Below are 27564 nucleotides of genomic sequence, written 5' to 3' on the forward strand. Positions count from 1 at the left end.
GAGGGGGGCGGAGGCTGAGGGCTGGCCCGTGGCTGGCGAGCGGCGACGGCGGCGGCGGCGCTGGGAGGTGGGAGGGAGGGAGCGAGGCGGCTGGGAGTGGTGTGGGTGTGGGTGTGCTGGGTCCTGGGCGCGCTCACCCGGTGCCCGGCTCCCAGTTTGCGGTCGGGGCCGAGGCGAAAGGGGAATAAACAAAGGGACACGTGGCAGGCTTTCTGCCCCGAAGGAAACTTGGGATTTGACAAGGTGGGGGAAATGGGACTGGTGCGGAAAGCCCTCCCTCGGCCGGGGCTTTATGAGTCTCTCACTCGATCTCTGCCTGTCTCCCTCCTTCCTTCCTCCCTCCCTCCCTCCCTCCTCCTCCTCTCCCGCCTTCCCTGGATTTAGTGTGGTGTGTCGTCCGTCCCCCGTCGTCGTCGTCTTCTTCTTCTTCCCCCCCCCCCCCCCCCCCGCCTCTTGGCAGTACGGAGAAGTCTCAGGGAGAGAAGACTTTGCTCTGCCGATCTGGCCCCTTTAAAGGTGAAAGAAAAGTATTTCCTTGAAATCCCGCTTGGTGCTTTGGTTTGCTGACATGGACGAATGAAGGAACCCCTTGGGAAGCTCTTTCTAGCGGTTAAGCATACTACTATTCTCACACCTCGTTTTTTGTTAATGAACTTAGTGTTTGGCTTTCCAAAAAGTGCTCTAGTTTACGTATTAGTTTCCCCAATATTTACACTGGGCTTTTGGCAAGGATAAAGTTTGTCCTTGGTTCCCTTTTATTTATAAAGATAATATATTAATATGGTTCAGAAATGTGTCTGCAAGACTTTGTTTTAATTATGAATCAGGTGGTTAAATCCTAAGTGATCTGGTACGGTATTTTTGTTGGAATAGATGAATGTGTCTGTAGAAAACTTCGTTGCTCAAAACTGAGTTTTAAAGGCACTTAGACCTCTCCCTCCACAGCACCCCCTTACCCAAGTTAGCGATGTAGACTTTATTGAAACGTGCAAGAATTCTGGTTTTTTCAGACATAAAGTGAATGTTTTCTTGTAGTACGTGGTGTACTCATGTTTTCCAAAGAAAATAATTGTATGAACTGTTACTGAATTAACAAAAATCAAAGAAATACCTGCAGGATAATTATATTTTAAAAAGACCACGGTCTTATAATGGTAGTTAACTAATGTTTTATCACTTTTACAAATAAAAAATTAGGGGCTGGATTTTCCAGTATGATAAACATTGTGCTCATTTGAATATTAAAGTCGTGAACAAAGCAGCAATTATGATTTGCTAAGCCTAAAAATTATATACTGATGGTCTTTTTTTTTTAATTGCATCCAACTGTATTTTAATGTGTGGGGACCCACATTTGTTTTATTCTGATGACTGACTTTTGAACTGTCCTAGTCTCAGCTTGCATTGGAGCATGACTGAAAACAGGAATACTCTATTTAAAGAAGGGGTGTGGAGAGGACTGTTTAATAGAACTTCAGAATTCAGTTTCTTGTACGTAGTCATTTTTACTGGTCTCTTTGCTTTCTATTGCTGTAGTACGTGTGCCCTGTGTATAACTAGGGTAAGGTATTCTTTATAGGGATTACCTAGGGAGCTTCTGGCTTTCCCTGTTTTAATGAATTGGAGAATAGGTATTAATTTCCATTGCATCGATGGATTTTTAAAGCATTATTGTAATCTCATGTTCTGTAAAGTGTAGCTCATTCTAATTAAGCACATGTGGTAAGAGTAAGAGAATGCCCTCACTAAACTTTAATTTTTTTTTTTGGTAATTTATTTAAATTCTTATTAAGAGAGGGAGAAATAGAGTAGAATAACTGTTGTACTTGAGTATTGTTTTCACTTTGCAATAGCTGATTATGAATATTATGTTTATAAATAAAATTTTTAATCAGATTGAATAACTCACCTCAGTACGTCTATGACCAGGTGTTTGGACTAACGTAAGACTTTGTAAAATGTAAGACTTTGAAGTACAGGGGTAAAAACTGCTAGAGCAAAATAACCACTTGCTAAATGTTTGTGATGTATCTAATAACATTCTGAAATGTAGGAAGCAGTCAAGTTTCATGAGGCTTCAAACCTTGTGAGAGGAGAAGAATATAGTGGGATTAAACCAGAAATGTTACTGTTTTGCAGAACCCAAGGAGGCTAGAGTAGCTCTGGGACGAAATCAAAGGACCTTAAACCTGGGCCTGTTGTAGGAGAAAGGTAGAATACAGAAGAGGAAAACTAGAAGTCTTTACTGACCCACAGATTCCCGTTTGTAACAGTTATCATAGGGAACCTTTTCTATTGTAACTGATTTCTAGTACCAGTTCAAAGGTTCCTAGAGTGGATGGAAAAGAGCACAGTAGGGATCCATTCTTGAACCTGGACTCTGTTATGCATTTGTTTCCCAATAGCCATGGAATATGTTTCTTCATAGTAAGAACTAGGCCCAGACTTGAGCCTCAGCTGTCTGGTGTGACTTTGGCTATTGACAAGGCTAGTTTGGGTCTGGAGGAAGGCGTTTGGATAGAGTTGACTTGTACCTCTTGCTGTTTGTTCTTTGGGAAGTCTTATATGTTGGGATTGAAATCAGATTTTTTCACTAAAAGCCGAACCCTCGAAAATTAGGTTCCTTCTCCTTGCTATGAAATTATTTACCATCATACATTCTTATCATTATTTATGAAGTTGCCACAGAAAGGTATCTCATTTAATGACTTGTTCTCTGTGATTTGCATACTTGTTTGAGGCACTTGTACACTGAAGTCTCTTAGTGAATACAGCTAACTATTGTGATATTTATGTTTATTTCAAATATTCTATTTAATTTTACAGATATTCGCGAATGAACTTGGCCCCAGTATGGATCCAGGTGGCGGAGGTCTTGGATTGCAGACACAAGAATCCAAAGTGCCCCATACTATGATAATGCAGGATCTGGGTAAAACATTTTCATTTTCTAAAATTACAGTTAATAATTATAGGTTAGAAGTGATGCTTTGAGCAGTGGTTCTTTCTCTAATCCAAATGAACTGTTTCATTTCTTTAAGTGGAAGAACTAGTCATCTCTGTTTTGTTAATGTGTCTTTTCCTGTACTTGTATGTGTTAAGTCTTTGGGGAAATTCTTAGAATGTAATGCTTTATATTTGCTTAGAAAATGAAATATTCAACTGAATCATTAACTGCTTAATGAGATTACATTTTGATGTTTATATATGTGCTTGCATACATGAAATGCTTGATGAATTGGTTTTCTAGAATACCCTTCAGAAGGCACAGAGCTTAATCAAGTTAAGGGGGTGAGTGATTCCACCAGGTCAAAGAAACTGAGTGATCACTGAGGGAATGTCGGAGTAATGGTTTTCCATATGGTAATCTGCAGCTTTGGCTGCTAGATTCCCCAGTTTTTCTTCCAGCATGAAATACGGGGGAAATGACAGAAATAGATCTTTCACTTATTTCCTTTACAAGAATTCAATTCAACAAGCATTTATTAAGTGCTTACTACATGCTGGGCATCTTTTAACAGACTCCTTAGCCACGGTCATTTCAATGTGAGTGTTTGAAAAGGATGCCATACACGTTCGGAAAAGCCATGGTCTAAGAAGACCTCGTTCAAGTCTCATCTCTGACACTAATCATGTGACTTTGGGCAAGTCACTTACTTTGAGTCTCAGTTTCTTTGTCTGTATAATGGGGGTAACAGTGCTTGTGTTCCTTTCCTTTTGATGCTTTTGTGAGGAATGTGGTTTGTAAAGGGAAAAATATATAATGTAAGCTTGTGTGATAGTTATTAATTATTGATAGAAAGCAGAAGAGCCATGTTGAGCTTTCTGAATAATTAGTTGAGAATTTTGAGCAAGTAAAAGCAACAGAGTGGTGACCTTAGATTTTTAAGTTGGAAAAGACCTTAAAGGTTTTCTTGTCCAACCCCCTTCATTCTACAAATGAGGAATCAGACCCAGAGAACAGAAATGACTTGCCTGAGATCACTTGAGAGTAGTGAACAGCAGAGCCATGGTTTGTACTGAGATCCCCCAGCTCCAGTTCCAGCTCTTTTATCAGCTACTTTTTGGTATTCTTCAGTTACAGGGAAGCAGATCTCCATTAGGGAGGGTGATGTGGAACTTGGGGGTAAGGGTAGAGGATTGTGGGGCTGGACAGACTCAAGGTGAGATGGAATGTTAGTACCTATCAAGCAGGAAAGAGGAGGGTTTGGGGGCAGTTGGGGAGGCAAAACTTCAATTTGAGTATGAGAAACCATGTGAAGAGAGTGAAATTTGGGGGAGCAGAGTGGCCTCTTGGAACCTTTCCTGCTTAGAGATCTCTGATCCTGTGAATAGGAGATTGCTTAGGAGGGTTAGACATTAAGTCTGAGTGAAGAGAAGTGAGAACATACTGGGAAACAGCTCCTAGAGGCAGAGGAGAATTGGGGAGCCTGCCTGGAAGAAGTGAACTGTAGAGACTGGGGGTGATGAGCAGAGCAGGGATCAGGTCCTAGAGTAGCAGTAAGTCTTTGGTGTAATTAGAATAGGGCACTGGCCTTAGAGTCAGGAAAACTTAGATTCAAATACTGCGTGCACTTAACTGCTCTGGGCCTTAGTTTCCTCATCTGTAAAATGAGGTATGGGCGGTGGTGGTGACTCTTTGGCTTTCAGGTCCCTATCTGCTATGAATTTATGAACCTTGAGCTATGGAGGACTTAGTGCTAAAAAGACAAATGGATTTTACAATCCAAATTGTAGGTGGTGGTCATGTGCCTGTCAGACATTTGATCTAATAGTTTTCAAAACTTTTTGTTGGGGAATGAGTGGGTCAGGATATTCTCACCCTCTCACTTTGGCCAGTGTGGCAGAGTAAAGAACAAAATAAGTTCCTATTATGGTTCCCCAAATGTTCCTAAAGACCACCTCCCAGCTTGTGTGGAACCCTGGCAGAGAATTTCTGTGTGCTTAAAGTGTCTTTTTTGTTTTATTTTGTTTTTTGACTGAATTAATTCCTTTTACTGTAGAAGTTAACCCTTCTTTGTGATTACAATATATAGATTATTCTTTGTAAGAGCAAAAAATCTAATATTGTTGACTTTCTTCAGAGTTCCTTTTAACTGCCCTTTTATATCCTCTTTTACCATCTTCAGATTTAATCCCTGTATTAAATCCAGCAAATTCTTTCCTTCTAGTTGCCAGGGAGGTAAAATTTTTACCTTCACATTCTTGAGGCTCTAAAATAGTCTTGTTTGTTCAGTCATGACAACTCTAGATTTGGCCTGGAGTTCCTAGATTTCCAAATGATATTTTCATAGTATCATTTGAAGTCCTCTTTAAAAGAATTGGAGAATATATGGTAACTCTAAACTTGTCTTGGCATGTATATACTGGAATTTTGTTTTTGTTATTTGTAGTTTGGCTTTATGTCTCCTAAATATCTCTGGTAAATGAAGGCCTATATTGAGTAGAAACAGGGCTATTTTCTGTTAATTTTCCAATTAAACTTGAGGCGGCTAATATTTACTAATATGTGACTTTGAAGATGGAGTATTAAATAAAACTAAGTTTTGGTTCAAAACTCTCTGTTCTTGAGAGGCAGGGACAACGTGTTTTAAAGTTATCAGTGTGCCTAGCATAGTACCGTAGAAAATTAGGTGCCTTTATAAGTGCCCTTTTTTGTTGTTGTTGGGGAAAGGATGATGATGAAATGAAAAAATGCTTGGTAGCTGAAACTCTGGTAGAGATTGTGTGGAGCGAAAAATAAGACTTTTATCTTTGGGAACAGTTGGTTTTAGAATCTTTAACCCTGCCATAAAAATAACCAATAAATATGAAGTGTGTGAGGAAATAATGAAAAAGTGATGCAGTATGAAATCAACAACCTGAATTTGCATGCGCACTGATTACAAAAACTTGTAAGAGGGGTGGGTGGGGAGAGAAGAAAAAGAAACCCAGGGTTACTCATTTTTTTCCAGGAGTAGAGGGCAGCCAAGCAAGAACATCTCATTTCCTTGTCTGTTTATTAATTCTTTTTCTTCTGCCTTGTCATAGGCTAGGGTGCTTGGGGTAAGATTTTTCAAATATGTTGTATGTTTGATTGATTGTTTTTGTTAAATGGATATTATATCTGTTGTTTAAATTTAACCCTGCTAGCTTTTTCCCAGGCTTCCTCGGAAAACTTTTTCCTCTAGAATTACTTTTCTTTTTTTTTTAAAAAAATCTTACTGTAAAGATTGTGTACTGATTTGCTTTCTGTTGGGTTCCTGGTCAGTAACTTCAAGTTGAGTTTCATTTGCATTGGCAATATTTAGTTCCTTTCTAATGTGTCAGAATTGTATATTGTTTTAAATTTTATTTACAAATTTTAATCGGAGACAAGTTAGACTGCTAATGACAAAAAAGACAATTTTCATTTCAGTCTAACTTTTGTATATGGAGCAAGTAAAACAGTGAGACAATTAAGGAAAGGAATCTTACAGGATATAGAAGCCAGTTCTGATTAATCATGGATGATCTCCAATTGTTTCCTCTTAGCTGTCTGTTCATTTAAACCAGAGGCATTCCTTATTAATATGCAGCAAGGAAAATTTTGCTCTAAAATGAGTTTTGCTAAAGTTAATTTGACTTTCCCATTGATTTCCATTATAAATTTGAAGATATGCTGTGCTGGAAATAGTTATTCCTTGGAAATTAAAAAGAGATCACAGACTTTTCTAAAAATACATTTAAAGAAGAAAAAGATTTCTCTTTCTGCTAATGGTAACAGTACAGAAATACTGTACTCCAAATCTTGGAACTTTAAAAAGTGATTTGGCATGAGACAGCCTGGCATGTTATCTCACTCTTCTATTCCCACCACTGAGGCAACAGCCTTTCTTAACATTTGTAATTTTAAGCTATAAGGTACAAATGCAGTTTGCCCTGTCTGGATCTATTAAGACTAGACTTGGTTTACATATGCAAATTTCCATCTAGAGAACTGAAGTATCCCAACTTCAGTTCAATAAACATTTATTAAGGGCCTGAGAAGACAACAGAAAAAAGCAATCCTGGCCTTCCAGGAGCATACTAGAGGAAAAAGCCATCTTATGTGGCCCTTGTATATGGAGAGAGTTCCAGCCCTTGGGAGAGTCAGGTGGGAAAGGCGACTGCTTTGTAAAGCGCTGTGGCCTGATAGCCAGCCCTTTCTTTTTAGGTTTCATGAGAGAGTTTGGAGGGGGAGGATTAGATTGTACAACCTTGTCCAGCTAAATGGTCTTGGGGTAGGTGGGAGCCAAGATGATGATGATAATAAAAAGAACTGATGTGTTTATAGTGCTTCAAAGTTTGCAAAGCCCTTTACAGGCACTATCTCATTTGAACTTCACAACCCTGTGAGATCTAGGTCCTGCAAATGTTAATCCCCACTTTCCAAAGGCTCAGAGAGGTGAGTGACTCACCCACAGTCACACAGCTAGGGAGCAGTGGAGGCGGGATTTGAGCCCAGGTCTTCCTGACTCCAAGTCCTGCATTCTCTCCACTATGCCATGCTGCCTCTCGAGATCATTGTGGTTGTGCTAAAATCTAATTTGCACTTTACCCACATTCAAGTTATCTAGTTATGACTGTCTGGCATGATTTTTACACTGATGGCAAGAACTGACTTCACTGGTGGAAAAATGGCACACCACAGTAATGCCTGTGAAGTTAAAAGTACCCAAGAGATATTAGAATTCCAGTGGAGCCTTAAACCCCATGCATGAATTCTCCGTTACAGCATGCATGCTTGGCGTGGTCGATCAGTGCCTGCTTGAATGCTTAACAGTGACAGGAAGCTCATGACCATAAGGCAGCCCATTTTGTTTATTGGACAGTTCTGAGTGTGAAATTCTTAGGTTGAGCACCAAATCCTGGGGCCAGGCACACAGCAGGGGGGTCTCGAAAACTCGATGAATCATCTTTTTTTTTCCATCCAAGATGTGGGGAGCACAAGTTTCAGTCCTCCCTTCCTGAATTTCATTAGCATTTACAGTCCCAAACACACAAACTATTCACATACCATGATATTCTCTCACTGTTTAGCTGTATCCCAGGGACTTTTCTACATTTGTTTTTCATCTCTACAGTCTCTATCCTTACCCTTAACCTCCTTGCTCTCAGTAGAGCGTTCTGCTTTCTACTTGGCTAGAATCTAGAATATGCAAATTAAGCTGCTTCAGTCTACTTTGGCCCCAGCTCAAAACCCCTCATCCACCTTCTTTCCTCCTTGGATAGAAGGATTAAAAGTGTCCTCAGTCTGCAGATTCTTAGAGGCTATACCAGCAGAACACAGGCTTAGAATAAGGCTTTGGATACAGTCTGATGTGGACTGTGTCTGAAATTGCTGAGGCATCTTGACACTTTATGGACTACCTTCTAAGAAGTCTATGGGGGGAGGGCAGCAATCAGTCTACATCAGTGGAAGGAACATAGGGAAGGTCCTGAAATTGTAGTTTTGGGGGTACTAACAGAGTGAAGTTGTGGTTAAATTCTTAAATGTGTTGGGGTTAGCACTTCTGTAGAGTATGCTACAAAAAAAAGAAACAAAACTTGTGACTTCATCTATATATGAGGAAATCCTTTCACTCCCCAACCAGAACATCCGGGAGCTGGTAGATCAGCCCTAGGGAGTTTGCTGAGCCACTTAGGGGTCAAGTAACAGGTCCAGGGTCACATGACTAAGGTCAGAGAAGGAAGGAATTGGAGCCCAAGGCTTCCTGACTCTCTAAGCTCAGCACTTCATTTTCAGCATTTTGCTTCCTAGGAGAGGATAGCTTTAGACAAATTTATGAAGTTATACCTTTTGAAGTAAACAATTTAAATGTGCCCTCAGAATTCAGTATGACACTGTCCTTGGGGGTCCACCACATCAGACCACCTGATCCATTATGCCTTTGGTACCTGTGTAACTTATGCTTTCTTGGACGTCTGAAACATGTCTACCTGATGTTTAATTCCACTTCCTAGTAATGAGCTAATGGCAGGATCTGATGGACTGATCATCTGTTTTAGTTTAGCGGCTAGAATTATGGGCTCAGAGTCCTGCCTCAGACACTAGCTCTGTGAACTGGGGCAAGTTAATTAACCTCTTTGTACCTGCTTAAGCAGTTCCTTAGGGCTTAGCAATCAAGTCTGAGGCTGCTAGTAATTTGCCTTGAGAGTAACCTTCACTCTCTGCCTATAATTAATAGATTATCATTCAAAATGCTGCTTAATTTTTATGACTACCTAAGTGAATTCCTTGAGTTTTCTTGCCCTTTACAGAAGTGGTCATCCCACTTGTTAACCCTTGAGATTTCTGTAGAAAACACCTGAGTTCAGTGAAGTTGAGGCCTGTCCCTCAGGCTGACAAGGAAAGAAACCTACTTATATAGACCTGTTAGTGATCCAGAGTAACTAGCCAGTTGAGTGAGCACAGGCTTCTGTTGGGTGGGTCTGAAGAGTCCCCTTTTGCTCCACTGCTGTTTGCCTCTCTGTGGCTTAATCTTAGGTGAAGAAGAATCTTTTGGGGTCATGGACTCTTTTGGTAGTTATTAATACTTTCTGAGAAGAGTTTTTAAATATATAAAATACAGTACATAAGATTACAAAGGAAACTATCTTGAAATCCCCAGCTTAAGCCCCCCCTGCCCCCCCCTTCCTCCCCCTTTAACCCCACTCGTCCAAGGAATCCCAGGAGAACTAGTCAGGTGAACCAGGCTATTTGAGTTTGCTCTAAGGTATACCTGTTAATGCTCAGATGGATTTGGGATCTGTATGTGTAGAATGCAGTTGGACCTAGGCTCCTAGAATCATCCAGCTGAGTTCCTGTACCCCAGCCCCCTTATCTAACAGATCACTTGGGAAAGAACCTAGCCTCCAGGAGCTTGAAGGAGGGACCTCTGGTGGTCAAGTATTTGCTGTCATCCCCACTAAAATCATTAAGCATCGTAGCTCCGAAGTTTTAGAATTTTTATGTAGAGGCCTACCTTGTTTCATAACAGATGTGTTTCTAAAAAGCTGGGGAATGCAGTCAAGTTGGATTTGGAGATGAATTTTTCTTAATTTCCAAGTGCTTTTTTTCAGTTTGTTCCTAGCATTTCAGCTTGACTTGTTGTTTTGTTTTGTTTTGTTTTACCTCCTTATCCTGTCATGGTCTGTAAACAAACACTTCCCTATAAGGAATACTGACCCCTGTGACAATTTGGCAGTTTTATCCTGAGCCTGTCCCTCAATTGCCCAGTGCCTCAGACTTAGACTTGAAGTCTCTGAGTAGTTGCTGACCTACCTTGTTGGGGTTCTTCCCCGTTGATATGCATCTCTTAAGTGTGAGAAATCCAAATGTTATGTATTCATTCTTTATTTACTCAGGTGTGTCATGATTTAAGTTGGCTTGGGGTTTTTCTGATCTGTCGAAGAATATCTTGGTAATTTTAATTTTGAGATATAAAGAGAGTCAGTGTATAAGAGAGGAGCTGACCTTTGAATCAAGGAGATTTGGGTTCAGGTATTGCTTCTTAGACTTCTCAGTGCCCCCAGGCATCTCTGTGAATTTTTTAGGCGAGTTATACTAAGGATGGAGGGAAGGAGTTCCTGCATTGGTGAACTCCAGTGTGAACCTTCCCCAAAATGTGCTAGGCCCTGGGGATCCAAAGACCAGTCTACTAAAGGGATAGTTAGCCAATGAAAAGAAGCCTTTTGAACCTGGTGGGTTTTGTACTTCAGCTTTCCTCTAAGGCTCCTGGGTCTTTCTATGTTGGGGTGAATAGTTGGAGGTTTAGGTGAAGGAGAAAAGGAGAGTCAGAATGATGAATTCTTTAGTAGAGAAGCTTAATTATTAAACCTTGATGGCTTTTTCTCAGTCTTCATCTTCTTGATCTCTGTAGCTTTTGACCCTATTAACTATTCCTTTGATCTCCTTTTCTGGCTCACCCTTCTCTCACCCAAGATGTTAACCAGAAATCTCTCCTGAGCCCTCTTTTTTTCCCCTCCTCTCCACACCTCCCATCTTTGTTTTCAACCCCTGTAGGTTGTATCTCTCTGCAGGTAATTTCTAAATCTATATATCTAAGCCTAGTTGCTGTTAACAGTTGGTAAAATAGGCATCTCCTCTGGAATTTCCAGAGGCATCTCAAATTCAGCCTGCCAAAACTTATTTCGTTATCTTTCCTCCAAATACTCTCCTCTTTCTAATTTCCTTTTTTTTTTTGAGTTGAGGGTACCACCATCCTTTCAGTGTCCCAGGTTCTCAGCATAGTATTCATTCCCACCTTCTTTTTTTTCTCCCTCACCCCTCATCTCCATTCGAATCCCCACCACACCTCTTGCACCTGGCCCCTTCTCTCCTTTCACATAGCCATTACCTGAGTTCATACGCTATTGCAATAGCTTCCTAATTCCTGCCTCTAAGACTTGCCTCCAGTCTATCCCCTTCACAGCTATTTCTGAAGCCCCAGTAAGAATCCTTCCTCTAGAATAAAATGTGAACACTTGGTTAGCATTATAAAACCTTTCCGAGTCTGATTTGAGCCTCCTTCTCCAGACTGCTTTCACATTACTTTCACACTCAGGTACCATATTCCAGCTAAACTGATGCTCCCCATACTTGGCATTCTGTCTCCTATTCCTCTACCCCCTCTGCCTTTGTGCACACATGGAAAATAGGCACCATTTTTACCCACTACCTCCCAGGATCCTTATTTTTCCAAGGTCAAATGAGATAATGTATGTAAAAGCAAGCACTATAAAAATAAAAGGTCCAGGAAGGGTTTGGCCTGGGGAGGGTCCCCTTTTCCCAAGTTACCCTCATTGTTAGTGGTTTTACTGAAGTTCAAAGTACTTTTGTTTTCTCTGAATTTTCTGAAAAAAAGAAGAAACGTAAAACCAAGCTTTTTAGACCAGAGAGCTCAAGAAATGAAATGTGCTTTCAACTTCTGGGTCCAAAAAGTCTTGTATGCTAAAGACTTTAATATTTATGAGTAAATAATGTAATTTTAAAGATTAAATTGCTCCCCCCTTTGTTGTAACAGGATTTTTCCTGCATATAGTAATCCCACCTTGCCACTAAAGTCCTCTTCTGCTTCCTCCTTGTGGCAAGGAGGTGCCCCCCCGGTTCTCAGAGGTAGAAACTCTGGCAGCTCCTACCAAGCTGGCAAGGCTTCCAGTTCGGCCCCCAATGACTGTTGTTCCAGTACCAGTTTAGCTAAGCCTGGAGAGGCTCCACATTGGCCACGGCAACTCTAGAAGACCTACTAAGTCTTGGAGTTGAGATCTTCACCTTTCTGTAAGTGGAGGAAAATACTTAACATTGATGAAATTGTCAAGTTGTTAAAGTACTGGATTATGGTGATTTCAGTGTCAAATGGGTGAAGAAAAGGGGTGTTTTTCATGTTATTTAAAGTCTCATTAATGCAGATTCGCTAATGATGAAATGTGTGTGTGTAATTCTTATTGTTGGTCTCTTCTAGAAATGTATAGAAACTCTAAAGGCCTACAGAAGCACTAGTGCTTTGGAGCGGTCCACTGTTTGGAAGAAGGGGCTAGAAATTGAAAAGAGATTTGGGAGTTAGGTGTTCAAAGTGCCATTGGTGGCCACTAGCCACTTCCTAACTTGTTAAATTAAACAGTAAGTTACCATTTTGGTCTGAACCTAGGCCATACTTCCCCCCTCTTCCCTCCCTTCCCCCAATCTGGCTTGTATAAAACCTGAGTGTGGCCTATGATCTGTATTATTTTTCAGTGTATACCTCTATTTTTTTCCCTTTTAAAGAGCATTTTTGGAGGGTGTCCTATAGTCCGACCAATATGGTAGTAATAATGAAAATTGCTCAGGAAATAGCACTCAATAAGTTACTTTTTGTTATGGAAAATGACTCATGGGAAGGGATTTGGAGAAAACATTTAATGTACTAGATTTCTCTTTGGAAAAAAAAATATACATATATATATATATATATATATATATATATATATATATATAATTAGATAAGAAAGGCAATATTTCCCCCACTCCACTCATTGCCCCCACGTGCCTCATGGACATATCTTTGTTATATGGAACACTTTGTTGTAAGAGGATTGTATTTACATGGAATATTAATAGTAAAAAGGAGTGTTGACCATGCTACTCAAAAAACAAATCATTTAAAATAAAAACTCATTAATGCTGATTCACTAATTCACAATTAATATAGACATGGAAGAATTGCTAGACCCAGAAGGTCTAGAATCTAGAATTTTTTATTTCTTTGTCATTTTATCAAGGGCAAACTTAAAATTTTAAATTTCAGAATACTTCCTCTGAATTTTACAAGCATTATTTGAAATGAAAGGCTTTAGAAGAAATACTGTTGTTTTGTTTTGTGTGGTAACCAGGGGCTCTAGAAATGAAAGATGCTTTTAATTTCTGGGTCCAGCAATTCTTGTATGTTAAAGTACTTCATATTTAGGATACATTATTATATAATGTAGACCTATTGTAAATAGTACTTTGTTCATCAAATTGCTGTATATTCTGTTGATTAGCACTCATAGCTTCGTTTATACTACTATGTTTGGAAAGTAAAACAAATTCCTTTAATTCAACCTTCACTAACTCTTGCTGCTCCTCCGCCTGCCCCCCTTGCCAATTCCAAGTTAGTGAGATTTCATTTCAGTTAGCTTGTCAGTGATTTTGAGTTCAGTTTTTAAGGCAGAAACTTTATACTTGGCCAATTCAAGTTACAGTTTTTGGTTTTTTGCATTTTCTGTCATTTGTTAGATTGTAGTATAGTGTGTGTGTGTGTGTGTGTGTGTGTGTGTGTGTGTGTGTGTGTGTATAGTATAGTACCTGTAATTGAGTAAATAACCTTTTTTTCATTCACAATTGTTTGATAGTGTCTGGAATGGCTGGTACTGCTCGTATCGACGGAGACCATATTTTTGTATCAGTTCCTGAAGCTCTATTAGTTTCTGATGTTGTCACGGATGATGGGATAAATCTTGATCATGGCCTTGCATCTGAAGTTGTCCAAGGGCCTGATATCGTCACAGAAAATGATTTTGTAACAGAAGGTGTATTTGTTCCTGAATCTGTTCTGGAAGCTGATATTGCCATTGAAGAAATTTTAGATATTAGTGATCACATTTTGACTTCTGACCTAATAACAGAAACTGTTAGATTACCTGATCAGATTTTTGTGGCTGACCTTGTTACTGGTCCTGAAGGACATTTGGAACATGTGGTCCAGGATTCTGTGTCAGGAGCTGATTCTCCCACAATAGTATCAGAGGAGGTTCTTGTAACCAATTCAGATCCAGAAGCTGTGATTCAAGCAGCCAGTACTCTTCCTGGTTCTACAGTTGCTATAAAAACTGAAGATGAGGAGGATGGCAAGAGCACTTCCGAAGACTACTTAATGATATCTTGTAAGTGAAATCAAAGGTAGATAAGTGACTGGGAGATGATTTGAACTAGAAGAGGGTTGGGGGGGGTTCTGCATACCCTCAAAATCATGGCCGATGCCTTTTTGAAAAACAATTTGTTGTAAAGTTGTATTTTTGTGAGATACTTTTAGATTTACTCGGTGAAAGCCTTGCTTCCAAATGTGTGTGTTTGTGTGTGTGTGTGTGTGTGTATGTATCGATATATAATACATCCCCCCCGCCCATTGTTTTGTAGAGGTGTTAAGAGCTGTATTCAGAGAAATAATCTTTTAATATATGGTATGTAAGTAATCACCGTCAAAGGGAAAGAATTTCAGTTTTAGAAATTGGATTACTTTTAACCTTTAAGAATAAGAGAAGAACAAAACATTGTTTTAATGCACTTATTGCATGTGTTTTTATTGGAAGTCAGGTATCTCTTTTGTATTAGTGATTAAATTTGAGATTTTCTAAATGATTTTTTAGCCTCTTTCTATTTTTGTTTTGAATTCACATTTGGGTTTTCTCCTTCTTTCTTCTTGCTTCCACTTCACTTCCTTTTCTTCTTGGGTCGGGGTTGGCTTCTACTGGCTCTTGAGTCTTTCAGGGGATGGAGAATTAACTGCCTTGAAAGGCCTCAGAGCTAAGACAAGAGGGTCCCTTGTCTGCTTTTTCAGAATGGAGAGGATTCCAGAGTAGCCTAATGATGGAGTTCAGCAACTAAAGGAGAAGTCCCTCCTTTCCTTATTGGATTCCTGCTTGTCAATGGAATAAAGAAACTGTTAGTAGCTGGGCTTGGGGGGTAGGAAGTGTTATACTTCTCCCAGTCCCAGAGCTACATCCGAGGTTCATCATCCTAAACTAAATGGATTCAGTGGAAGACTTACTCCTTATAGAATGTGGGATATGTCATTCCATCTGGGTAAATGATAATCAGGAGGAATCAACTTCAGAATAATTGATTCCCTGGATCACTTTTGTGGATGATTTTCTTTTATTCAAAAGGATTTCTACATAATTGTGTTTTAGATGAATTGCTATAAATGGAAGAATATTGTATTGTTGCCTCCTTTTGTATTAGAAACAACTAGAGTTGGCAACTCTTCCTAGAATAAATGGCCTATAATTTGGTTGTGGTGGTGATCCTTTTTAGTGTGGATAGGTGTAAGGAGTTCAGTTGTGAGGGACAGGCCAGCATTGGAAAGGGTAATGGATCAGGAATAGGATGATCTGGGTTTTAGTTCAGCTCAACCCTTTGTAGGTGTGTGTCCTTGAGTAAGTCACAACTTCTCTGCTGAAGTGTTATCACCTGAAAAATGCAGTCAACATCTGCCCTGCTGACTGGAGAGTTGTTGTGAGGCTCAAATGAAATAATGTACATGGATGTACTATGATCATGATCATGATTTTTTCTCCTAAGACTGCAACAACCGTAACGCTCTGCACCTTTGTCAGATTATATATGGGCCAGGTGTCATACACGATAAGTATTAGTTTCACAAGCAGGCTGAGAGAAGAATTAATTGTCTTGATCCTTGTTTTTATTGCAGAGCAACTAAGCTTCCTTCTATAGCTAGTATATGTTTAGATTAATAGAGGGATTCCATGTGGATTTGATAATGGCAATGGATAAGCCCATTGAAGGGGCTAATTTTTCTTCCAAATTAACCATAATTAGAAAAATAGGTCTTCGTTGATTGTGTTTTTCCTTACAGAAATGTCTCTGCATTAGAGATAGTCCACATGGACCACATTTTTATATTAAATGAAAAAAAAGATTTTGTAGGCATGTTATTCTTTTGAGCCATGTTTTGAGAATGTATGATTTAAAAAAATGTTATTAGTACAAATCCTTGATCAGTGACTTGCACATTAGCAATCTGCTGTGTCCTTTGGAGGTTTATGCGTTAGGGAAAGAATTCTTGACTTCAGTAGTAACAGTATGACTGTCCCCATATCTGCCCTGTACCAAATATGGGGACTGGATGTTTTCTGAGGAAATTGGAGAGGAAAAGGATAAGAAATAGTAATCACCTACATGTCACTTTTTGCAAGAAAATGTGTGTGGGCCTTTGACCTTAAAAGAGTTCACATTCTATTTATATGCTTGTACACATACATATACGTGTGTGTGTGTGTGTGTGTGTGTGTGTGTGTGTGTGTGTGTGTTTTGGGATGGAGTGGAGAGTACTGGCAGGTGCAGAGATAAGGAAAAGCCTCGTAGGAGGAACTGCTTTATCTGATGTTTATTGACTGATTGACCTGAGCTTTTCTCTAAGCTGGGAATTCTAAGAACTGGAGTTGGAAAGAGCATGAATTCTAAGCCTGGGGGCAGTCAGGACAGAGCCTTCTGGGGAACAGCTATAGATCCACTTTGACAAGAGAGCAGACCTTATAAAATAGTAATATGTAAGAAGGTTGGAGAGGTAGAAGGTAGGCAGGAGCCAGGTTATGGAGGCCTTTAAGTGCCAACAACCAGAGTCTATATTGAATCTTAGAATTATAGCAGGAATCTCTTGCAGTCTACTGAGGTTTAGAGAGGAGGGATATTTGAGGCAAGAGATCAGTTAGGAGGCTTCCTGCAGCAGTAGTCTAGGGGTGAGATGCTGAGGGCTTTGAACAAGAATTGGTGGGGTTTGTGAGCATAGGGAAAAGAAATAAATAGGGTGGAATGGAAAAGACTTGGTAATTGATTGGATTGATGGCTGAGTAAGAGTGAGGAGCTGAGGATGACCCAGATTGTGAACTGGAGGCAACCAGAAGGATGACAGAAATAGGGCTGTAAGGAAGAAAGATGATTGGAAGGAAAGATAAAGGTTGGTGTCAGGGATGCAGGAACAGAGTCTAGGAGAAAGATGAGATCTGAGAGTCATTTACAGAGAGAGATCACTCGTTTCTCAGATTGGGAACTGATAGGGTTCACCACAAGAGAGGAGAGAAAGGAGGGCCCAGGATATATTCATGGTCAGAGGGCATGGGATGGGTGATGGGCCTGAAATTATTAGGCATTAACATGCCTGACTCTGAAAACTTGCTATCCTGTCCTGGGAATGATAGGGAACCCCCACTCCCATCCCAAGCTTGAGCAGGGAAGCAGTGCGATTAGACATGTAGGAGGAAGAAGAGAGAGCTGTATCACTTGAACCTGGGGAAGAGAGGGGTGGTTGGTCATCAGCAAATGCTGTAGACAAGTCAGGAATGATGAGGATGGGTAGGAAATCCTTCAGAAGTGGTAAGACATTATGGAAAGAAGTTCAGTTGAGTGATGAGGTCAGAACATTCTGTCTCTGTCCTCCTCCCATTCCCTCCCCCCCCTCCCCACTTCCCTCCCTACTCCCCTCCCTCTCAATATATATTTTTAGTGAAACTTGTGAACCTGAGTATATCTTTAAAGCAATGCCACAGAGTTGGATCTTTATAAAGAAATCTATTGTACAAAAATTCATACTTGTGGAATGTTGAGGGACTTAGTTTGCAATTTCTTTAAATTATTTCTATTTCAGTGAAGCATCTCTTTATAAAGCATTTAAAGTAGTGGGTTTATTAAAATTCCATGTATGGAAAACATTTCAGCAGGGAAATTTGTCTAAATTGAGCATCTGTAGTAGCAGGCTTCTTAGGTAGCAGCCACCTGCATACACACACACACACACACACACACACACACACACACACACACACAGAAAGATATATCTCTATATATGCACATACTAATAAAAACTAATTGCTGGCGAAGTATTAACAAGTATATATGTATGTCCTTCCAATTTCACTTGAATAAATTAGGTGTTCTTATTACATGAGTTTAATTATATGCAAATGAGTGCTACTGTAATTCCTTCAACTGCCATTGGTTAAGTCCTTGCTTGGTATGCAAAGTCAGGTGATGGGATAGAAGGGATAAGTTCTTGCCTTCGAGGAGCTTACATTCTATGGAGGAGACAACATGTACACACATAGCTAAGTAAATATGAAATATGTGTACACATCAAATTCAAAGCTACTTAGGGATCAGGGTAAACCTTATGTAGGAAGGGGTCACTTGAGCTGTGCTTTGAAGGAAGCTTAAGATTCTAAGACTCACACAGTGAGGAGGGAAGGCATTCTAGGCGTGGAGAAAGAAAATGGAATTTTTGAGCCATTAGAAAGTAAAGAGAAGTAATGTTGAGCCTAGAAAGCCAGACTGAAGTCCTGATTGGGAAAGGCTTTCCATGCCATACTGGGAGACAAGAGTATTCATAAAGAGAAGTCAGTGACGTCCAGTGCTCCAAAGGTGAAGAAAAATGAGGGCTCAGGAAAGTCCATTCAGTTTGGCAATTAGAGAATTCTGATAAGCGCAATTTCATTTGAGACTGATACGGTCAGAATGTAGATTGGAAGGGGTTGAGAAGCGTGGAAACAGTGACAGCATTTTCTAGGAGTTGGCTAGTGTGGAGAGGTAGTCTAGGAGGGTAGATGGAGAGCCAACAAGATCTCAGTTCAAGATGTGCCATTGACAAATACCAACTGTGAGCCTGCCCTCTCTATGCAACTTTTGCTTAACAGAAAAGGTGCCAGCCTGCATTGGTAAGGGGAAGTTCTTTGAGAGTTGGTAGTACCAGTGACTTCACAGGTTGCCTATGCAGCTATCCTGATCCTTTGGTTGTGGGAGGGTTCTGAGATATAGAGGATGACAGTTGGAGGAGATGCCAGTGTCGAGGGAAGGTAGTTTTATTTATTATTTTGTTTGTTTTAAAGATGGGGGTAGACTTTAGCATGTTTGTAGGCAACAGAAAAGGATCCACAGTAGAGAGAGAGAAAATGAACATTAGAGAGAGGGATTGATTGTAGGGAGGGCATGCCACACTTAGAAGACCTGGCTTTGATGGGAAGGGCTTGCTTCATTGGGGCCTGGGGCAGAGACAGGAAGGATGGACAGTAAGTAATGATAGCAGAATGATTTTGAGGTGGATTGCGTGGCTAATGGCCTCTGTCTTCTTGGGAAAGTATAAAGTGATGTCCTCTGCTAACAAGGGATGGGATGGATAGGAGGCTTAAAAATGTTGTTCCATGAAGATAATTATATCTCTCCCTGTAATTTTATCTGTGCTAGTAATAAGCCTAGCCATTTGGTTTTTTTGTATAAAGTCCAATGCTGTCCTTGTCACATTATTTTTATCAGTGTGGTCAGAATTAAGGCTGTTTTGTTGTGATGTTTTACAAAGTAGAACGTTGTCACTCACTTGTAGGATCTCGAGATACTGTTCCTCTCTCTCCTTGCACCTTTGTTTTGTTTTCACTACTAAACAAACCAAACTGGAATACCTAAGTGTGAATTACAAATGAAATATCATGTAAATGTTTTATATTGATTCACTGGCTGCCTGGATGACTAGTTATCTCAAACCCAATATGTGCAAAAGACAACTCATGATTTTTCTTTCTTATTTCTGTCAAGGACACCACTAAGCTTCCAGTCACTCAGGACTCACAATCTCGGAGGCAACTTCCCCCTCTAACTCCACATATTCAGTCATCTTTTTGTTACCTTCTCTCTACTGCACCCAGCCTAGCTCATGCCCTCCCTCCACACCTCTCACCTTGATTATTGCAAAGGCTGCCTAATTGGTCTCCCTGTCTCCTGTCTCCACTATGCCATCAAAGTGATATTCCTAAAGCACAGGTCTGACCATGTTTCTCTACTCCTCAAAAAACTCCACCCATTCATGTAGTTCATCAAAGGTAGTTCTCTGGTGGTGTCCAAGAAATTAGTAATAATTTAAAAGAGATAGTAATTGGACTCCATCTAGCTTTTTGTCTTTCATTTTTATATGAAACTGCAAGAGTATATTTTTTCTGACACCTCAACATTTAAATTGAAATCATAACTATTAACTACATTTGGTATTGATTTTCTGAAGCATATATAGCATCACTTTGGTTGGGGGATGGGGGAAGAAGGGTGTGTCTTCTGCTATGTAAGGGAATTCTGTTTTCAGTGGCTGACAGTAGTATTCATTTAAAAGAAAATTGCTAAAGGTACAATTTATATTGGTGGGCCTATAACAGATCTTTTTAGAACATTTTCTTAACATGTCATACTCAGAGGACAGTGTTCCATTGATATGTTTCGTTGTTGAAAGCAGCCACTTTCAGTATCTGAAATTAAAGTTTCTGTTATATAGACTGAGAGATTTGGAGTAGTGTGATCGAATTTTTGTCCTCATGTAACATCATTGAAAGAGTTCTGCATGGGACTTTCAAATATTGCTGTTGAAGCCTCACAGTATTTGAAATGAAAGTGTAGTTATTATTTTGATATAAAGTATGCATTGCTAAGTTTCGAGTTATTTAAAGTGCAATTCAGGGTAGGAATTGTCATTTAAGTATAGAGTATATATTAATTTCACTTTGATAATTTTGAACATAAGGGTCTCTATTGTTTAGCTGTTACTTCTCCTTTGTTAGATTTAGTTGTCATAGCTTCTTTGGCTTTTAGGGCTATGCTCTGTAAATGGAAGGTCTGTAAGACTGGCTCCTGTAGTCTTGGTTTCATAGCCCACTTTATTTTGCATCATATACATCTTGCTTTGAATTTTGGTTGTAAAATTTAACTTAGAATATTGAAAGTAATGGGTGATGGTTTGGGGTTTTTTTTTTTTTTTTTTTTTTTTTAATAACTAAGTGCTTACTGAATATTTTTGTCAGTGAGAAAGAAATGTTTGTCACATTGCTGTTAGAATTCACTTGTGACCACTAAAGGTGAGTGGTGCTTGAACTCAATGTTTTCATCCTCTTTGTTTCTTACAGTGGATGAAGATGCAGAGAAACTAGACCAAATTGCAAACCCACCAGTAAAAATCAACACTGAAGCTTCCAATGATGATGTCACTAAAGAAGATGGGTTTGGTTCAGAAGTTATAAAAGTGTATATTTTTAAAGCTGAAGCTGACGATGATGTGGAAATAGGTACAGCTACAACTTGGATTTACTCTTTTAATAGAAACAACAATAGTTTGTGTTATTTTTTTCAAGTGAGCTGACAATTGTGTTAGCAAAGGTTAGACATTTTCTCTTGAACTGGGGAACAAAATACATGAAAAATAGCCATTTCTGGGTGTTTGTGACCATTTATATTTGATAACATAACTGAGGAGAAGAATTTTACCATTCTTCTATCCATAGCACACACGTGAGTATTGTTTTGCAGCTGAATCTGTCAAACAGGTGAGTAGAGAAATTTGGTTTGAACCTGTGTGTGGTAACTGCCTACTAATGGTGAAATTCTCTGATCATTTCATGGTTTTAGGATTTTACCTAATACTGAATATTTTCTTACAGGAAAATACTTAACTGAGTTATACCTCTTCACAGCTAGCTAACTTAAGTTTTGACTATTCTCTTGCTTGATGCTTCTGTGGATTTGTGTTAATGCATCCTGTCCACATCTCTTGTGAGATTCTTTCCAAGAAATCCATTCAAGATGCTGGAGACCCTACTCTAAATAACTTGACATTATGTCGGTACCACTAAAACACAGTCTGTATGTTAGTTATCTCAAATTCTTGCTACATCATCTGCCCTCTTTTCTTTATTCTGTCATAGATCTCTTCATGACATCCTTTAGATGGCTTTTCCTAGACAATTACGTCTTGGTTACAGCCTATTTGCTCCCACCTTGTGCTCCTTTAGGGTTCCAATACTTCTTTAGAGAAGAAGGTAGTAGTCCATGATTCAAGGCCATGCAACATTATGAGATCATAAATTTTATCAATCTGGAGCTAGAAGCACCCCCAGAGGCCAACTAGTTGTCCTTCCCCTCCTTCCATAGAAAACTATGGGGATAATTAAAAGGACTGCACAGTTTCCCCAAGGTAACTTGGCTTGCTCTCCTTCTCCTCTTCTTGGACTCTTGTTAATCAGACATGGTATGTATGTGCCAGTGAACAGAATAATCGTATGGGTTGTCCACCCAGTAGCATATTGACAATAGGTATTCCTATTTGGTTTTTCCTGAGTATAGTCATTGTGAATCTCATTTTAGAAGGCTTTGCAGTGTTGCAGGAATTGATATAACCAATCCAATTTCATCTGTAAACATGAATCTCTAGAGAAACATTGCCATTTCCAGGGAACTTCTCTTCTTCAATGTAGATTCTGTGTTGGATATCCTCTGTGGCAGTGGTGAACACTGTTAGCAAGCATATTACTCTGTATTTTATAACTTATTTCATGGTAACTATTCAGCCATCCTCTGATTCTCAGTTGTCAAGAAACCTCCTGTGGTTCTTAACATGCATGAGAAATATATGGAGGATTCTACTGAAGGTGACACTTTGCTCTAGCTCATTAAATGCTTTTTTTTTTAAACTAACCAGCAAACACAGTGGGATCTTATGTTCTCTACATTTTGTGTAGTCATTTGTGTAACTGAGAAGATGTGGTCTACTGCAGCTTACTGATTTCCTTCCTTTCCTTGAAAGCCTATTTCTTTCTCCTATCTTCTTAAAGAATGTCATTGATGAGTGTTGTTTTCTCACACAAAAAAGTTTGTGTAGTTGTTAAGGGCATTATAGGACCATAGTTACTGATAATTTTTTGGTCTCTCTTTTTGGTAATAATACCTGAAGTTTTCTTCCAGACTCTGGTATTCTTTCTTGTCTTTTAGCACCTTAAGAACGAAATCCTTTTGTCTCCAGTACGGCTCTTCTCTGTGCATCCTTGGCATTCATTTTTGGGCTGCTTTTCCCATCTTTGCTTTGCTGTGCCATGTTTACCTTGTCACACATAGCATTTTGGGGAAAGTAGTGGCTTCACTTGCCATTTATGGAGCATGTATAATTCTTTACCTTTTCTTTTTTTTGCCTTTGCTTTCCTTTTTCTTGTTGCTTCTTTAAATATCCTCAGGATATATGTATGACCCTTTGATTTTGCTTAGTTGGGTCTCTTAACAGATTTTTCAGTAAGCTTTTCTTTCAACTGCTTATTACTGCTTGGTGATGAAGTAATAGCTCCTCATCTTCTATCTTCATCTGTAAAATTTCACAGATGAGTATATGTGGTAAATTAGTATTCCCTTGGCTGTTCCATCTCTCCACTTGGTGTGGAAAGCAGTCAGCTCTTTGCTGAAACAGTTTCTATGCTTTTATTTGCTTCTTTGTTGTGGTTTTTCAGTTAGATTTGAGCCATGGTGATACTGTCGTTTTTGTTTGTTTATCTGTTCTTTATTTTTCTGCACTAATAGCTTGTTTAAGATAGAACAAGTTGGAGTTAACTTAGTTGGCTATCATACCTTCTTATCTTTCTTTTTAATTGAGATTGATTGCTCTCCCAAATCTGTAATCTGCCTGTACAAAGATAATTGATTTGGTAATGACTCTATAATACAAAGACACTCGCCTTCTTAGCCAGTCACTTTCTTGAAGTTAAAATACAATTAATTTCATTTTTGTGAAATTTCATTTCATAAATTTGTAGCATCTAGTGCCACTAACACCTATTATGAGAAAGTACTTGTGCTATATAGGGACAGAGCTTCTATGTAAGCTACAGGCCTTTATTTAGCCTTCATCACATCTTAGTCATGAACCATTTTATAAAGTTCATGGTGGTTACCTTGGAGGGCTTTAATCAAGCTCTTCACAGACTTTCTCTACCTCCTCATCCTTTTCAAGAAATGTTGGCACAAAAAGTGGACCTTTTGCAGATGCTCATTATGAGCCCCCAAATAAAAAGTGGCTAAGTGACCCATGGACTTCTGTTTCTTGGTTTCTTTGGACTCAGTAAAAAGAAATCCACCATTACCCCATTGTTTCATGGGTTTCTAGAACTAGTTTACTACTGTTGAGCCTTTGCATATTTAGTTAGCCTGGCCCGAAGGAACCCCAGATAGTCTGTTGCTGGGGCCCTGACCATACTTGAAGCCCTTGTGGTGTGGCAGAAGCTCTCCTCCTTTGGCCTAGCCATCAAGAACCCAGCCACACCTACAATCCATGAAGAGGCACCAGAAGAGGACTTGGTAAGTGGTGGGTGACAACTGCTTTTCTTAGAGAGTGTCTGTTTTTAATTTTTGAGGTGGAACAGAAGTTGTTACAGAGAGTGATTTCCACAATGGACATTCTGTCCCTGGAGTACTTGAACAGCAGGGATGTGTTGGCCGAATGCAGCGGGAGAAGATGGTTTACATGGCGGTTAAAGACTCGTCTCGTGAGGGTGAAGATCTCAGTAAGAATCAAAATACGTTTTTTAAAACTTATGCAGCTATAGCATTATGTGGTATATGCAACACGCGCAGTATTCATTCAATGACGATAGTAATCGGCGAGACACAGATGTGTGACTCCACATTTATGTTGTGTCAAATATTTAAAATGACCTTAATAATCACTAATGTTGTGAGAATGTATGTAAATTCAGTAACAAAAGAATTAAGTGCAGTACCCTTCCTATAACCACCTGGAGGGAGAAGCAAGTGTGTCTCCTCATTTCTTCCCCCTCCCCCGTTTGCCACTGAACTGGGCCCCTCTGTGACGTCCTTGGCACAGAGCAGATACTTATTAATGCTCCTTCCTTTCCCCCGGATAATCTTGGGTTTTCCAGGTCGCTGTGTGGCCTTAAAGACTGGCAGAGTGGGCTAGCTCTTACCCCTTACCTTGCTATGTGGATATCCTTTTCAAAAAAAGTGATTTTTTTATTATTCTGAATTTAAGCACCAAATCAAAAAGGGCATTTACATAGAATGGAGTAGAAAAAATAAAATTGTTCTTGAAACTGCAAGTCTTTATCCTGTACTGCTTGTATTAGTTGGCTTGTTCAGCTGTGCTCCTTTCTTCTCTTCCTTCTGTTTTCTTGTCTGCCTTTAAAAAAACAAACCTCAATTCCCTTTCCTTTTCCCTCCTGTGATAAGTCAAAACAACACCATTTAAATATGCACAATAAAGCAAAAGAAGCGTATTTATTTCCCCCCCTCCCCAATAAAAAAGGAGAGGCCAACGGGGGTACCAAGCTATTTCATCATCTTACTAGAAAAATCATGAGTGTTCTGCCATGGTCTTTCAACTGCCCTGCAATCTCCCTTCTCTCTTTGAGGAGTAGGAGTGAGAGGGGAGATTTTCTCAACTATTAATTGCACTTCCAGATGGATAAATGTGTTGAGTGAGGTCGTTGTACTGGTTGGACAGGTTCTTTGTGCTCCTCGTTCAGAGTGAGGTTGACTTGGAGGGAATAATGAGCTGACAGCTGTTACTGCTGTGGGTGTGATTGGGAGATGGCTTTCATCCTTCCCCTTGCTGATTGGGGTAGGGGGCATGAGATGTGGGGAACCAGAGCACAGCCCCAAGTGGGGATGGCAGCCTCAGTGTTCAGACAAATGCAAACCAATTTATTGGGCTGCCAGAAGGAAGTCTTGGGCAAGGTGGAATCATGTCCTCAAGCACCAGCATTCAAGAGGAAGTGGCTCGTTCATTTTGTTTCCATTCAATTCAAGAAACATGAAGTTACCTGCTCCATGTTAGACGTGGCCATGACACTAACTAGGTTTTTCTGATTCCTGTACTTTTGTATGTGAATGTAGTTAGTTATTGTCATGAGTTCCTTGAGAACAGGGGTTCTGTCTGGCTTTTCTTTGTCTCTCCAGTCTCAGTGAAGTGCACACAGCAGGCTCTTACTACGTGCTTAATGACTGACTGGCTATTTATGTGGGAAAAGAAATTTGGAGTGTTGAATCACGCTTTCCAAAGGAGCCTGCCTAGTTGAATGACTACCCACCCCTTAATGCTTACACAGCCACAAAGAGCTGTTTTCTCAGCATCAGGTTTTACCAAGAGAATAAGGTGACAGGATTTTTTTAAGATGGGGGGGTGAAAAAGTCAACACACCTCCTCCTGAATTGTCCAGATAACACTTAAAAACATTCCATCCTAAGCCACCATTTCAAAAAGACTTAGAATGGTGAACTGTTGGAGTATTTTGCTCAACATTTCAGCTTATAATTTAGACTTTGTCCCATTCAGATTGTGCTGAAATAGCTGATGAAGTTTACATGGAAGTCATTGTAGGGGATGAGGATGCCCCGCTGGAAGACTCGGGTGTGAATAAAACCTTGGTTCCTGTGGCCTGGGCTGCAGCGTATGGTAGGACACCCTTCTTTCTTATGCTGAAGTCAAAAATGTGCATGACCAATTCATCAAGCCCATTAATATACTATGCTACTGCTGTCATGAATTGCATCCATTTACTGAAGTGTTCAGGATATTTCCCCTCCTTACACCAAATCAGTCATTTCACAATACCTTCCAGCATTGGTGCGGTCCCACTCCTTTGGCTAGAGTCCAACATGGACCCCTCCTCCTTTCCTGCTTTCCCTCTGGAAATAGCCCCTATTTGTATGGCTGCTTTTGAAAAGCCCAGCTTTTTATTCTGTACATTATGTCTAGGGATGCTTGGCTATGTAGGCCGGTCATTTCACATCAAAGACCTCAAGTGGACAAATTGATCTTTATTTTTCCTTCCCAACAGCCTGCCTCTTTTCAAATGATCCTCACTAATTGCATTGTATCTTTTTTAAAAAAAGAGTCTAGCATATATAGATGAGGACCGTAAAATACGAACATGGTACTGATTTTCCCAAATAGTAAGTGGTCCTTGAAAAAAATATTTTTTTCCATTTTGAAAAGTTAGTTACTTTTACTATTTAAATAGGAAATAAAGCTGTTGGATTTTATTAACACTAGAATACAAAACAGGTTTTTTGGGGGGGAAATAGATTTATCTAGCAAATATCATAGAATTATAGCCTTAGAAATGAAATGATTGTCCTTGAAGCCAATCAGTCCAGTGCTCACATTTTAAATAGGAGACAGCTAAGTGACTTACCCAAGGCCATGCAGCAGATGCCCAGAACCATGATTCAAACCTCAGTCTTCTGAATCCAAATCCACTTACTTCCAATGTATCCTTTCCCCTCTGTTTTTGTTTTAATTCTCAAGATGGCCCAGGTATACCTTATTTTGTCATCAAGTTCAAATTATTTTGTATTAATTTTGGCTTTAAAAGTATAAAGAAACAACTACCTAATTTTGAACATGCAGTTTGAATTGTTTTTCTGGACAGGTATGTTGAGAGGTGCTGATTTTTTTCTCCCCCACTCCCTTCTCCCTGCGCCGCCCCCTGTCTGTCCCCCTTTGGAATTATTTTTCTCATATGTAG

At 39.6% G+C, this 27564-nt stretch overlaps 1 protein-coding gene across 38 annotated transcripts in view; it reads left to right on the forward strand.

Annotated features, from left to right (window-relative positions):
- Window positions 1-27564, forward strand: part of ZNF711 (zinc finger protein 711) — a 102439-nt gene that overhangs the window by 67909 nt on the left and 6966 nt on the right. For 7 of the 38 annotated variants that reach the window (XM_072627145.1, XM_072627147.1, XM_072627151.1 and 4 more), the window contains 4 exons: window positions 2827-2932; window positions 13852-14382; window positions 21169-21327; window positions 24433-24582. In XM_072627145.1, coding sequence (XP_072483246.1) covers window positions 2827-2932; window positions 13852-14382; window positions 21169-21327; window positions 24433-24582 — 946 coding nt within the window. Of the gene's footprint in view, window positions 1-100; window positions 244-497; window positions 517-561; window positions 610-1202; window positions 1492-2826; window positions 2933-12073; window positions 12260-12443; window positions 12602-13851; window positions 14383-21168; window positions 21328-24432; window positions 24583-26369; window positions 26490-27564 lie in introns of those variants that run through there. The other 31 variants (XM_072627170.1, XM_072627178.1, XM_072627177.1 and 28 more) reach the window with 13 other exon arrangements.

This window comes from Notamacropus eugenii, chromosome X, assembly GCF_028372415.1.
Source record: "Notamacropus eugenii isolate mMacEug1 chromosome X, mMacEug1.pri_v2, whole genome shotgun sequence".
Lineage (NCBI taxonomy): Eukaryota > Metazoa > Chordata > Mammalia > Diprotodontia > Macropodidae > Notamacropus > Notamacropus eugenii.